At 47.0% G+C, this 14,341-nt stretch overlaps 1 protein-coding gene across 3 annotated transcripts in view; it reads left to right on the forward strand.

Annotated features, from left to right (window-relative positions):
• Positions 1–14,341, forward strand: part of ADCYAP1R1 (ADCYAP receptor type I) — a 46,478-nt gene that overhangs the window by 24,665 nt on the left and 7,472 nt on the right. For all 3 annotated transcript variants that reach the window (XM_049785326.1, XM_049785327.1, XM_049785328.1), the window contains 4 exons: positions 564–717; positions 1,025–1,085; positions 1,413–1,482; positions 7,089–7,180. In XM_049785326.1, coding sequence (XP_049641283.1) covers positions 564–717; positions 1,025–1,085; positions 1,413–1,482; positions 7,089–7,180 — 377 coding nt within the window. The remainder of the gene's footprint in view (positions 1–563; positions 718–1,024; positions 1,086–1,412; positions 1,483–7,088; positions 7,181–14,341) is intronic.

Genomic DNA, 14,341 nt, shown 5'->3' on the forward strand with positions numbered 1-14,341 from the left:
TCACTGCCCCCATGATTGCACTCTGGAGGCTGCAGACGGGAGGGACAGAAAGAACATTCCACATCCCAGGAGCCCAATGTCCAGGGCAGACTTGGGCAGCTTTCTGTGGTTTCTGGGACTAGTCAGTATCTGCAGCACCAATTTTACCAGAAGCCCTGTGGTTTCTGGGACCAGGATGGGGAATGGGGCAGACCCCCAGTAGCAGTGAGGGGACCCTATTCACTTCACTGGCTTTGGTGCCATGCATATGGCTCCTTAAAGTGTTAAACCCTTGGTTTGGGGGACATCTAGAGATGCTCCTCCTACTCTGTACTGGGTGTCCTGGTGGGGCTCTGTGGTATTGGGGATCAAACAGGAGCTGGCTGCATACAAGAGAAGCACCTTAACCCCTGTATTCTCTGCGCTCACCTGTAATGCTCAATTCTTTGAATCCAAGGGGTTGGGTCTTCCAGCTTTGGGGAGTAGGCCATGCAACACCCCAGCATTTCAAGCGGAAGGGCCCTGGGGGTTGGGACCAGGGGAATGGGGGTCAGGCCTCTCTCCCCAACTGGACTCCCCTGCAGGTGGAGTGCAAAGCTGTGATGGTTTTCTTCCACTACTGTGTGGTCTCCAACTACTTTTGGCTGTTCATCGAGGGCCTGTACCTCTTCACCCTGCTGGTAGAAACCTTCTTCCCAGAGCGCACGTACTTCTACTGGTACACCCTCATTGGCTGGGGTAGGTCACCACTTGGCTGGGCCAGGAGAGGCCTCTCTGCCCGCTCTTTGCTACAGAAATAGAAGGTGGTTCGAGGGTCTGTTCTTGTCCCTGACAAAAAATGAGAGGGAGGGAAAGGGAGAGAGTGTTGGGGAGATGTGGGTCTCAGAAGGCCTGAGCGTGTGAGGGAAACAAGGTCCTCAAGTGAACCTCACACCTAAGGGGTAGCACAGGGGTCTCCTAGGGGCACGGTTCTGAGGTTTTGAGCTTTTTAGGGGTACTGGAAGCTTTTCTCCTGGTCACAGGCTCCTGTCTTCTTGCTCTCTAGGGACCCCCACGGTGTGTGTGACGGTGTGGGCGGTGCTGCGGCTCTACTGTGATGACACAGGGTGAGTGTCTGAGGAGACAACTTGAAGCTGAGGAGAATCCTACATGTCTGTCTTTGGCTCCCATGAACCTCTCCCCTACTCTGGCCCAAGCGCTCTATGTTTAAAGAGGAACTTAGCCCTTGACCCAGAAGTCTGTTGGTGATGTGCAAAGCTTAGATGCTAACTCTATCTTGATGGGAATCCGGGTATTTCTGGTCTCTGGGAACTCCAGGTCAGCTGCCCCTGTAGGTACCTCATGGGGAGAATGTGCTGCTCAGGATCCTGGGGGCTGTTTTTAAGGGTGCTGGAAAGAACCTCACTTGTTTATTTATTTATTTATTTTTATAGCTGCTGGGATATGAATGACAACACGGCCCTGTGGTGGGTGATCAAAGGCCCTGTGGTTGGCTCGATCATGGTGAGTGTCCTCTGGAGAAGAGAGGGGCCAAACAGAAAGGCACAAAGGAGCTGAAGATGGAGCTCAGAGTACCAATCACCTCCTCCTTTTGCCTGGCAACACCATATTGTGCCCTGTGCATGGACTGATCATTTAGCTGTATTTATGGTATCAGTATTTTCATAAGGAAACATGTCGCTAAGAATTAGTAGATGCACAATTTTATTGGCGTGAACATATCTTTCGAATTCCCTTGCCATGGAATTCTGGACCCAAAAAGGGCACCTAAGATCATTTGTAATATAATTTTGAAGCTGGCATGTTTTTAGAGGAGATATTAGTCTTTCATTGTCTATACACACATCTAGCACAGTACCATATTCTATCAAAAATGAATTGGCAGTTTGTTGATATTTCTGGTTGTTTCCTGTTTATTTCTTTTGGCTCATTTTTTCTAGCCCAATCTATTAGACATGTTGAACATGTGGAATAACTTTTGGATAGATAAATCACTTGGCTTTTATTTATTTTTTTTTTGGAAGAAATTCTAAGCCTTATTTCTTATTTTTGGATGTCTTTTGCAAATTAAGAAAGAATACTTTTTGGAATTGTTTTGTACTATTTTTATGAATTGGATTATTACATGTCACTTTTGGTTTGTTTGTTTTGAGGCCACACTTGGTGGCACTGTTATACTATCTTTCTGGTCCTGCCATAGCTCTTTCTAATGGAGCAAAAATTTTAGTTCTTTGATTTGAAGTAACATAAAAGTTTTATCTAGATTTTTTATTTTACTGGATAAGCATCACACATTCTCATTTCTTTAACTGGATGAGCCATTTTTTTAATGCCATTTTTTTGCTTATTTATTATTTATTGTCTTGTTTTGGGGTCACACCCGGTGACACTCAGGTGTTACTCCTGGCTCTGTGCTCAGATGGGGGACCATATGGACACTGGGAATCAAACCCAGGTTTGTCCTGGATCAACCGCATTATATAATGCAAACACCTCTGTACTATGCCTTCGGCCCCTGTAATGCCATTTTCTTATAAGTATATGATATCTCCCAATCTGTCAATAATCTAGCTGGCTATTCCCAAGAAATATTCTTTTCAATTCTATTTGCTGCATAGGGCGGGTGTTTTTGACATCTACTATTGCAAATTATCCTGCTTTATTCTTTCTTTAAAATGTTCTTGTGCATTCACTTTTTCAGGTGGCCTTTAAAATGACCTTGTCAAATTGCAAAAAAGGAAGAAGTCTGGTTGCCATTTTATAGGGATCTCATTAAATAAGTGGTAGGATAGTTGCTTTTCTTAAACAAATTTAGAGTATTTTTGCATTTGCTCAGACCTTTTTATGAATCATTGCATACATATAGTTTCCTGTTGTCATTCTTGTCCTTGCTAAATTTACCTTTGGCATCTCCAGCTTGTACTTTTGTTGTGCCTAGGAATTATTTTTCCCATTGCCATTTTCTAGTGTGTCACTACTACCTGTAGGGAAGTTATTGATTTTACACACTTTTTCTTTTCTTGGGTGCCTTTCTCATTTCTTTTTATCTTTTACAGTTGGTTTATGTATTGATTTTTAGGCAGAAGTTGCATCATTTGTACGCAAAGAGAATTTTGGTTTTTTCTTTTTAAATATTTCTGGCATTTATTCCTTCATTTTGTGGAGTAAGATTGTTTATACTAAAGTTGTTGCAATTGCCCTTCATTGTATTTGCAAAGTTTCTATTCCTGGCTTCTTTTGGTGTCAGAAACAGGTGTTAAAGTTTAGCAAAAGTGTTTTGGAGAGATTTATCCAAGTGACCATTCCCTTAGTGTCAAACACATCTAGTATTCAGTTTTTCCTGGATATGACTGATGTTGGAATGAGCAGCACTGAGTATTTGTGCAAGCATTTGAGCATGCATGAGTGTCTTTAGAATACATCTCTAGAACAGGAATTTATGGAGAAAAAGGAGCCTACACTTGTATTTTCATAGAGCAAATCACTCTCCACCAGAGTAGAGAAAAAACAGTCCTCAGTTTCCTCATTTTTGTTGATGTTTCTGTTGGTGAATGCTGCTATTTTCTGAGCTTATTATATTTTAATCTGTTAATCTAATAATTTGCTAATAATAATCTAGTAATTTACTAAGTTTTATTTTGTGTTCCTAACATTATATGTTTATGGCTACAAGGTCTGGCACGTAGCTCACTGGTAGAGGACATGCTTTACATATGTGAGGCCCTGGGTTTGATCTCTAGCTCTAGTGTCATCTTTCTCTCTCCTCTATACCCCGAAAACCCAACAATTTACCAAATAAACCTTGGAGAGATAGAGCAGGTGGGGCACTTGCCTTGCTTGTAACTGACCCTAATTAGGTCCCTGCACTGAATATAGTTCCCTAAGCATGGCCAGGAGTGAACCCTGAGGGCAGAGCTAGGAAGCAAGCCCTGAACACCACTAGATGTATCTTCAATGCCATGAAACAAACAAACAAACTAATAAACAAACAAAAAAACTTGGTTCACACCAGTTCACATGTCATCTCCTGGGTTGAGGTATACATTTCTCTTCATGGGGCTACCTCTCTCTCTCTCTCTCTCTCTCTCTCTCTCTCTCTCTTTCTTTCTCTCTCTCTCCCCCTCTGTCTCTCTGTCTCTCTCTGTCTCTCTGTCTCTGTCTCTGTCTCTCTCTCTCTCTCTCCTCTTACCTAAATACAATTGTTTTCTTTTACTTTATTTATTTATTTATTGATCAATTTATTGTTTGGTTGGTTGTTGGGCCACACTCAAGCAGTGCTCCGGAGTTACTCCTGGCTCTGCACTCAGAAATCACCCCTGGCAGGCTGGGGAACCATATGGATGCTGACAGTTGAACTGGGTCCGTCCTGGGTTGGCTACATGCAAAGCAAATGCCCTACTGCTGTGCTATCTCTCCAGCCCTAAATAAAATTGTTTACTTCACTATAAACAAACCACCCAAAGCAAGCAGTGCATCCTCCCCCAAATAAAACCCTATAAAAATAAACCCAAACCTGAAAGAAATGATTTATGCTTATTACATCATCGGATATTTATTTTTAAAACACTGCTAAATTGTTTCTTCATCACTATATCTTTTATACTCTTTCTGTAAGTTGTGTTCTTTTTGGAGTATGCATTGCATCGTTCTGTGTGTGTGTGTGTGTCTGTGTGTGTGTGTGTGTGTGTGTGTGTGTGTGTGAGTGTGCATTTTCTGTGTGCTTTCTGTTCCTGTTTGGTGTTTGGAACAGGGTTTCATCAGCTGAAGAGGTATATTGGAATCTTCTTTTTCTATTTCCTTTGAAATGCTGAAGTAGTGCATATGGTAGCCTCCCTTTTAGATGTTCCAAAGGTGCTCTGTGTAATTGTCTGGGACTAGTGCCTTTTACCAGGCATATCCTTGACCAATTCTTATGGATCGTGTGGTCATTTCCCCATTGATTTATCTTGGCCTTCTTGATGCTGTTCATCTAATATTTTTCCTTTCAACATTTTCCTCTTTTGACATAAATTATTCTATCATCTTTTCTCTTTCTATCCTGTTATTCTGAAGTTCGTGTCATTGCTTCTTCTCTGTATCCAATGGCTACTCCAGCATGTGCTTAGCAGTGAGCTCAAATCCAGGTCTTCAACAGATACTGGACAGGAAGAGGAGAGCCTGACAGCAGAGCCCTTCCCAACGACACATGCTGTGTTATTTATTCTAGCTGACCTGTGAGAATAAAGCCAGTCCAAAGAACAGTAACAGAAACCAGAATGTTAGGGATGGTTGGAAAAGTTGAGACTTTTTCCTTATCTTTTCTTGACAGAATAAGGAGGTTGAGACCTTCATCAGAAATCTTTATTTGTTAATAATACTAGTAAGCTATAAAGAAGTTCCTATATATATTTAAGACACAGTGCAAGTGCATTTAGGAAACTATAATCTAGTACAAACTTTTTATACACTGGTTTAAAAAATAAATATTTGTTATCATATGGTGAATCTAGGGGGACAATCCAAGAATGAATTCATTAATCACCCTGGTGCCCCTAGTCTGTATTTCCCCTTTCCTATTTGTTTCTCATAGGAAAATTGCTCCTTGTAATCAAGCAGACAAAATGGTTTTGATAACATAGGGTTTGTCTTCTCAGGTTGTAAACTCCTAAACAGGAAAATATAATTGGTTTTCTATCACTTATACTTGAATATTTTTGTTTGTTTGTGGGCTACATCGAGTAGTCCTCAGGGATTACTCCTGGCTCTGTGCTTAGGGATCACTTTTGGCAGTGCTTGGGGAATCCTCTGGGATGCCTGAGATTGAGCCCAGGTCAGAAGCATATTCGGCCAGTACTCTCACTGCTGGACTCTGCCTCTAGACCCTTGACCAACTCTAGACTTCAAGTAGTGAGCACTGAATTTTGGTCCAGTCAACGGAACCATCAAAACTAAAAAGGTCGAATTGAATTTGTATTGCTCAAGTCTATGGTTGTTGTTTCACCTATCTTTAGAAGGACAGGTTACTATTTATCAGTTTTCTGCTTGTAAGAGTTTATTTCTTTTATCATCTTTCATGATTTAAATGCTTTCTTCTTTATTTTCTGTTCTCAATTATTTAAAAATCTGTTTTGGTATGTATATTCTTCTTTGGTGTTCTGAGAACAGTTTCCACTCTATCTGAGGGTGATGCTAATTGTCTCTCTCTCTCTTTTCTCCTTCTCCACATCTTTTCTCACTGTACATAAACTGCCGTTTTGGAGAACTTCTGTCCCTGATCTTCATCTGCAGGCCACTGCTGTGTCTGCTGTTCTCAGGCAACCCTTTAATTAATGAGGCTCATGACCATCTATTCCAGTTTCCCACATTCCGAGCCACTGAACTTGGAGTTTTTCCAGAGGACAGTTCTCTGCAATAGCCTCCATTCTACCTATGTTGGCTCCTAGATTTTTCCATCACCTTGACCTTCTTTGCTCCTTTCTCTTCCAGAAATGGCTCACTCTTCTGGCTCTCTTATGAGGCTATTGGATATATATATATATATATATATATATATATATATATATATATATATATATATATATATATATGGAGAGAGAGAACAGTAGCCATGCTGTCATTTTTTTTATTGTTATTGTTTTTAAGCTAAACCTGGTGGTGTTCAGGGATTACTCCTGGCTCTGCACTCAGAAATCACTCCTAACGGCCAGGGGACCATATGGGATGCTGGGGATTGAATCTGGATTGGTGTCAAGCAAGGAAAATACCCTACCTGCTGTGCTGTTGCTCCGACCCCTATGATGCCATCATTTTGGTGGTGGTGGTGATTTTGGGCCATACCTGTCAGTGCTCAGGTTTTACTCCTGGCTTTGCATTCAGAAGTCGCTTCTGGCAGGCTTGAGGGACCATATGGAATGTCAGGAATTGAACCGAAGTCCGTCCGAGGTTAGGCATGTGCAAGGCAAAAGCCCTACTGCTGTGCTATCTCTATGGCCCCCATCTTGCTTTTATGAGCCCACATGGGGTCTTGGATAGCTGGGGAGAAGTTGAGTCTAGGGAACATGTGTCTCTGCAAGGGTACGAAAAGTCTGTCTACAACCTTATCCATCTGTCTTTCCTGTGCCTTTTCCTAGGTTAACTTTGTGCTCTTTATTGGCATCATTGTCATCCTGGTGCAGAAACTTCAGTCTCCGGACATGGGAGGCAACGAGTCAAGCATCTACTTGTAAGTACCTTTGTATGGAGGCTGCAGGCCCTTCCCACAGCTCCCTGAGCCCTGTCCTCAGGCTGCAGGAGCAGTGTCACCACTGTGCTGACAGGAAAAGATAGCACGAGCCTTTGCAAGACCTGATTTTCTGATTCAGTTTCTTTCCAAATGTAGTAGTGGACCTCCCATCCTTTAGCCACCCCAGGGCCATATCAGGAATACCAAGTTGGGAACTGCACTGGATGCCATAGGCAGGGTGTCGAGTGTGTGCAAGTTGTGCTGCCTTTGACAATGTAGAATTTAGTGGACACACACTTGGACACTGCCTATCTTCAGCCAAGAGAGAGAGAGAGGGAGGAGAGAGAGGGAGAAGAGAGAGAGGAGAGAGAGAGGAGAGAGAGGGAGGAGAGAGGGAGGAGAGGGAGAGGAGAGGGAGAGGAGAGAGAGAGGAGAGAGAGGGAGGAGAGAGAGGAGAGAGAGAGGGAGAGAGAGAGGGAGAGAGGGAGAGAGAGGAGAGAGAAAGGAGAGAGGGAGAGGAGAGAGAGGAGAGAGGAGAGAGAGGAGACAGGAGAGGAGACAGGAGAGAGAGGAGAGAGAGGAGAGAAGGAGGGAGAGAGGAGAGAGGGAGAGAGGAGAGAGAGAAAGAGGGAGGAGAGAGAGGGAGAGGAGAGAGAGGGAGGAGAGAGGAGAGAGAGGAGAGGGAGAGAGAGGAGAGAGGAGAGAGAGGAAAGAGAGAGGAGAGAGAGAGGGAGGAGAGAGGGAGGAGATAGAGGAGAGAGAGGAGAGGAAAAAGGGAGGAGAGAGGAGAGAGGAGAGAGAGGAGAGGGAGGAGAGAGAGGGAGGAGAGAGAGGGAGAAGAGAGAGGAGAGAGAGGTGAGAGAGGAGAGAGAGGGAGGAGAGAGAGGGTGAGAGAAGGGGAGGGAGAGAGGGAGAGAGCGAGAGGGAGGGAGAGAGAGGAGAGAGGAGAGAGAGGAAAGAGAGAGGAGAGAGAGAGGGAGAGAGAGAGTCTTCTCTGGCTCTGGGCAGCTTTTCTTCTCACTTTTCTTCTCAACTCTTCTCACCTGATAGAGAGACTGCTGTTCTCTCAGGGGACTGCCTGTGCTCAGGGGAGCCTTGCCTCAGTGAACAGAGAGTTTTCTTCACTTTTTCGACCATGTGGCTTCCTTCCTTCGAGTGTCTTTACAGTCCTGTCTTCTCTGCTCACAGCTTTGCCCTGAGTGCTCCATTGCCAGCCCTCTACCCTTTCTGTTCCAGACTGGGCACCTTAAACTGGATCACTCTTGTCTTGTGAATCAGGGTATGCCCTGCTGCTGGGGAGGTGGGAGACACTTCCACTGCTGGGGAGGAAGTCTGTCCCCATGGTGGACTAGAGGGGCCAAGTGGACACAGAGAGCATGAGAGTCTATAGGTCTGTCTTTTGCAAGACCAAAGCCATATCTTTCCAAGGTCCTGAATTTCTTTAGAAGAGTCTGGAGTAGAAGTGTAAGGCTATTTTTCTGGCATCCTTGGGGGTGTGGGCTCATCCCCATTAAGGTTCAGAATCCCAACAGCTGCCCAATGTCCATGAGGGAAAGCAGAGCCCTAGCAGGGGACCTCTACTCAGGTACTCCCAGGAGAGGGAGAGCTGGAAGCGACCACTCCCTGAGCCCAGACTTTGGGGGCTCCCTTGCTCAGCCAGGACACCAGCGATTGGGAGCCCATCCTGGACTCAGGAGAAGCCCCAGACCTGGCTTGATTTTCCAACTTGCCAGATGATTCATTATATGGGAAAAATTCCTCTCTGTCTTTTAGTTTTTGCTAGCGAGCTTTTACTTTATTAATGTTATTGTTTATTTTTTGGCTACCCATGGATTTTCTGTTAAGTAGCAAAAAAAATATGCATTCCAGAGCTTCATAAAATGTCCCTATGTCATAAGATATCTGTGGGACTGGAATGTGGCATTCTGCAGGGAGCTGTTTGTAGGCACCTCTTGCTTGAGTCGAGGGATTCCCCCCAGTGGGGCCTTGCTGGTTCCGTTACTTCCATCGCATGTCAGGAACCCAGGCTTGGAGGAGGCCCAGACTGTCCTTGGAGAAGGGCTCATTCGCAGTGTGACCCCAGCAGTTTGTGGGCTGCCTGTCACCCTCATTCTTTCAGCTCCTTTGTTCCTCTCTTGCCCCTTTCTGGAAGCAGAATCTGTTTCTTCTGAGGTGCTCTGGGAGCCTTTCTGCTTTCTGCTTCATCCTGCTTTTCCCATACAAGGATGCACATTTTTGACCAGTCAAAAACTCAGTTAGGGTCCTTATCTGACCTTGATGACATACTTCTAGCTCAGACACCCACCACAGGGAGGAGGATGGGACTGACTCCTGGGTACTATAGTGACTCATCAGGCTTTTCTGATGCATAGATGAGAATATTTTGTAATGGTTTATACATAGGTAAGAACAATTTGTAATTAGCATATGTCACTTTGGGGTACCTCCAACTTTTCTATAATTTTTGGCTAAAAATTATGATTCTTTAGAATGGGTCATTATTTAGAACTATTGACACATTTACACACAAACACAGGACTTGATCAGAACAAGCATTCATTTATCACCTAGGGAAAAAGCCAAACCCCTGCTAGTTTTGTTGTCATTGTTTTGTTAGTGGCTTTTTGGTCATATCTGGTGGTATCCTGGCTTTATGCTCAGGAATCTCTCCTGGTATGCTCTAGGGACCATATAGGATGCCAGGGATTGAACCCAAGTCTGCCACAGGCAAGGCAAGCCTCCTCCCTGCTGTACTATCACTTCCGGCTCCCATCTTGGCTAGTTTTGAGTGCCCCAGTTTCAGAAACATGATGGATATGGTCTGCAGGCCAGGAGGGAGGTTCACCCAGGACAAGAAATTGACTTGATTGTACTAAACTCACCAACATGTTAGAGTCATGAGAGCCCTGGAACAAAGAAACTGGGCTGGGGACTGGAGGCCACAATCAGTCACAAGGGTACTAAGAGCTGCAGGTACTAAGCACAGCTTTCATGTCTGGGGATTAGGGGTGGGTCAACCACAAGGCAAATACTGCAGAAGGGGGCCACAGTGGTCGCCATACCATATATGCCCAGGGACATCCCAGAACAGGAAGATCTCACATTATCATTGCTTCCGTAGCTTGGAATTCAGGCTGAGCATGGCGTTGCATGCAGGAGTCCCGATTTCCTACCTCATAGCACAGGGTCCCCAGAACCCTGCTGGGAGTGACCCCTGAGCACTGAGCTGGGAGTAGTGCTCAGTACTGCCAGGTGTTGCCCCGTAAATAAACTTTCCTGGAGGAGAGGCCTGAGGCTACCAGTCCTAAGTAGACATATGAGCAGGACATGTTGGTAGGACATAGAGGATGCTCTCTGTTAAGAGGGTGGCACCGTGCAGAGAAGAGGATTCTAGGGTGGTGCCTGTGCCCCCGATCCCCCCCGAATTATGTGCTGACCCCAGAAGCTCCTGCGGTTTGCTTCACAACAGTTTTCCTGTTTTTTTTCCCCCTCTGTTTCCAGAACAAATTTAAACCCAGGAGTCCCCAGAAAAGCCCGAGAGGATCCCCTGCCCGTGCGCTCAGACCAGCAGTTACCCCTCGTTTTGTAGGTTTGTGTAGTTGCTCAGAGGACCAAGTTGTGTCCTTTGTGGACTGAGAAGGTGCTCTGGAGCCAGCAGCGTCCAGGGGCCTGTGGGGGAAGGGCCTGTGGACAGTGGCACCAAGTCTGCTGCACTCCCCACCAGATGTTCCTGGTGTACTTCATGGTGGGCCAAGCCATGGGCCATGGTCAGGCGTGAAGTGTGTGGCTGAGCCGGGATCAGCCTTTGCTCAGGTCTGGCTTGGTTGGGGCTGGCTGTGGGTCCAGGTCCAGCCTTTGCCTGGGGTCTGGTTTCCCTTGGGGGACAGCTGGTTCAAAGCTGGGGAGTAGATGGAGGGGGGATGCAGGGGAGGGGGATGCAGGCCAGGGAAGGAGATGCAGCGACTCTACAGAATTCTTCTAGCAAGTTCTGGGTGCTGGAAGGAATCCCCCTCGTCCTCTGTGCCCTGCCCCATCCCCAGCAGGTCTCCAATGCTCACAGGATGAAGGAGATGTCCATGAAGCCCCACGTTGGCCAGTGGTGTTGTGGTATGCCCACCAGGGGCATAGGCTCTGAAAAAGCCTGAGCCCAGTTGCTCAGCCCTGAGGCCTGATCAGGGCCTTCAGGTCTCTCTTGGTGCCATCTCCACCCACAAGGGCTCCGTAATCTCACAACCGACTGCCAACCTTGCCCAGGGACTGGCAGCACAGCCTAGTCTCCCATGTCAGATGAGTGAGCCACTGCCAATGTCCTGCTCATCAGTGACCAGGGGAAGCCTGGTGGGGTGCGGGGATCCCCACTGTGTTGAGCTGTGGCTCTCCACTCCCTGGGTCCTGGGCTGGGGCACAAGGGATGCTCAAGGTCGGGGAGCCCTGTTAAGACTATTCAGAGCATCTTATTCCTTGAACCTCCAAAGTCCTCCTCAGGGGCTTCCCTGCCAGCCGCTTCGTGGTTCTTGGGGCTCCAACCCAGGCAGCTCTGCACACAACTACCAAGCGAGCCTAGGTTTGGGTTGAGGCCAGGTGAACTGCAGCACTTGGAAAGCGGTGGAGACCACAGGCCAGATGGGGCATGCGGAGAACTGCGTAACTGCCTGCCCTGCGTACGCACAGAGCCAGGCCTGGGAGCCAAGTTGGTTCTGCTTCCAGATGAGCTTCTGGCTGAGGCCCTGCAGCTGGGACTCTGCTGTTTGGACACCTCTCTCCCTCCTTTGATCCCAGCCAGCCAGGTCTCTCTCACCCTGTAACTCATTTTCTGTGGACTACACAGTTCCTCTTACCCACTTCTGGCCCGTCCTTCCTTCCTTCCTTCCTTCCTTCCTTCCTTCCTTCCTTCCTTCCTTCCTTCCTTCCTTCCTTCCTTCCTTTCTTCCTTCCTTCCTTCCTTCCTCCTTCCTTTTCTTCCTCCTTCTTCCTTTTTTCCTTCCTTTCTTCCTCCCTACATTCCTTCCTTAATTCCTTCATTTCTTCCTCCCTCCCTCCCTCCCTTCCTCCCTCCCTTCCTTCCTTCCTTCCTTCCTTCCTTCCTTCCTTCCTTCCTTCCTTCCTTCCTTCCTTCCTTCCTTCCTTCCTTCCTTCCTCCCACCCTCCCTTTCTTCCTTTCTTCCTTCCTTCCTCCCTCCCTTCCTTCCTCCTTCCTTCCTTCCTTCCTTCCTTCCTCCCTCCTTCCTTCCTTCCTCCCTTCTACCTCCCTCCCTCCCTCCCTCCCTCCCTTCTACCTCCCTCCCTCCCTCCCTCCCTCCCTCCCTTCCTCCCTTCCTTCCTTCCTTCCTTCCTTCCTTCCTTCCTTCCTTCCTTCCTTCCTCCCTTCTTCCCTCCCTCCCTCCCTCCCTCCCTCCCTTCCTTCCTTCCTCCCACCCTCCCTTTCTTCCTTCCTTCCTTCCTACCTTCCTCTTTTCCTTCCTTTCTCCTTCCTTCCTTCCTTCCTTCCTTCCTTCCTTCCTTCCTTTCTTCCTTCCTCCCTTCCTTCCTTTCTCCCTTCCTCCCTTCCTCTTTTCCTTCCTTTCTCCTTCCTTCCTTCCTTCCTTCCTTCCTTCCTTCCTTCCTTCCTTCCTTCCTTCCTTCCTTCCTCCTTCCTTCCTTCCTTTCTTCCTTCCTTCCTTCCACACGCCCACCCTCCCTCCTTCCTTTTTTTCCCTCCCACCTCCTTCCTTCCTTCCTTCCTTCCTTCCTTCCTTCCTTCCTTCCTTCCTTCCTTCCTTCCTTCCTCCCTTCCTTCCTTTCTTCCTTCCTACCTTCCTCTTTTCCTTCCTTTCTCCTTCTTTCCTTCCTTCCTTCCTTCCTTCCTTCCTTCCTTCCTTCCTTCCTTCCTTCCTTCCTTCCTTCCTCCCTTCCTTCCTTTCTTCCTTCCTACCTTCCTCTTTTCCTTCCTTTCTCCTTCCTTCCTTCCTTCCTTCCTTCCTTCCTTCCTTCCTTCCTTCCTTCCTTCCTTCCTTCCTTCCTTCCTTCCTTCCACACGCCCACCCTCCCTCCTTCCTTTTTTTCCCTCCCACCCCTCCCTCCCCTCACCTTCCTTTCCCTCCCTCCCACTGGGTCTTTTTGCTCAAAGTTAGCAGGGGACTGGGCAGAAGAAATATTTAGGAAGAAGAAAAGAACTCTTGTCTGGGATCTCTTTGAGAACTCCTGTCCCTCCAGCACCCCTCTCAACAGCCTTTAGACTCTTCTGTGGAAGACAGGAGTGTCCATTGACAATCCAGGGCTTAGGGGTGGACAGGAGATTCTTCCAACACCCCATCAGGGCCTTCTAGATGGCCCAATTATCACTCCTTTATCAAGCAGTGGCAGATTTGTTATCAAACCCACATTTTGGTGCTTATTGCTCCAAAGACAGTTATTCAAGAGACCAGGGTTGACGTAGAAAAAGTGGTTTTCATTCAAGCAGGTAGAAGCCAGATGAGTAGATGGCAGACATCTTGTCTCCCCTGACTCATCTTTCTATCAGGAAAGGGTTTTAATGGGACTAGTCAGAATGGATGATGGAAGGAATGGGTGGGCCACGAGTCAAAGAAGTCTTCAGGCAAGTCTTAAGGCTATCTGGGCTGCCTGAGTGTTCGAGTTAGCTCTGGGAACAGTGTCTGTTCCTCACAGAGCTGAGTGACCATTGTGGTAGAAACGACATCCAAAATAAACTCTGAGAGTCTTTCAGAGGCCCCAGAGTTTACTTTTCCCCAACCATCTGTGACTGGGCCTGCTTTGACATGAAGCAGACAATGCATGGAAACATCGCTTTAGATGGGAGGGGAGGCAGGGCTCAGTCACAGACAAGGAGAGATTCTAAGAAGGAAAAGTGCAAAGTAGAGACTCTGTGCTGGCTCACTACAGACTGAGAGGATAAAACCAAGTTCATGCTCACAGATTCCCTTCTGGTCACCTGGGAGAAACCCACTAGCCTGAGGACTTAGCAAAATGGCTTTAGCCTGCACCTTTTAAAAGTCTGTAGCTGGAGAGAAAGGACACTTTGGTGGGCCTCCAGGCATTGTGGGGGATGCCCCGACTTAGGGGAACCTTCCTTTCAACACGGGGCACTTTCCTTTCAACATGCCATTTTCTCTTAGGAAATGGCACCCCATGTCCAGCCTATCCAGTGGAACAGCCCTTAAGCTG

The sequence above is a fragment of the Suncus etruscus genome, chromosome 13 (assembly GCF_024139225.1).
Source record: "Suncus etruscus isolate mSunEtr1 chromosome 13, mSunEtr1.pri.cur, whole genome shotgun sequence".
NCBI lineage: Eukaryota > Metazoa > Chordata > Mammalia > Eulipotyphla > Soricidae > Suncus > Suncus etruscus.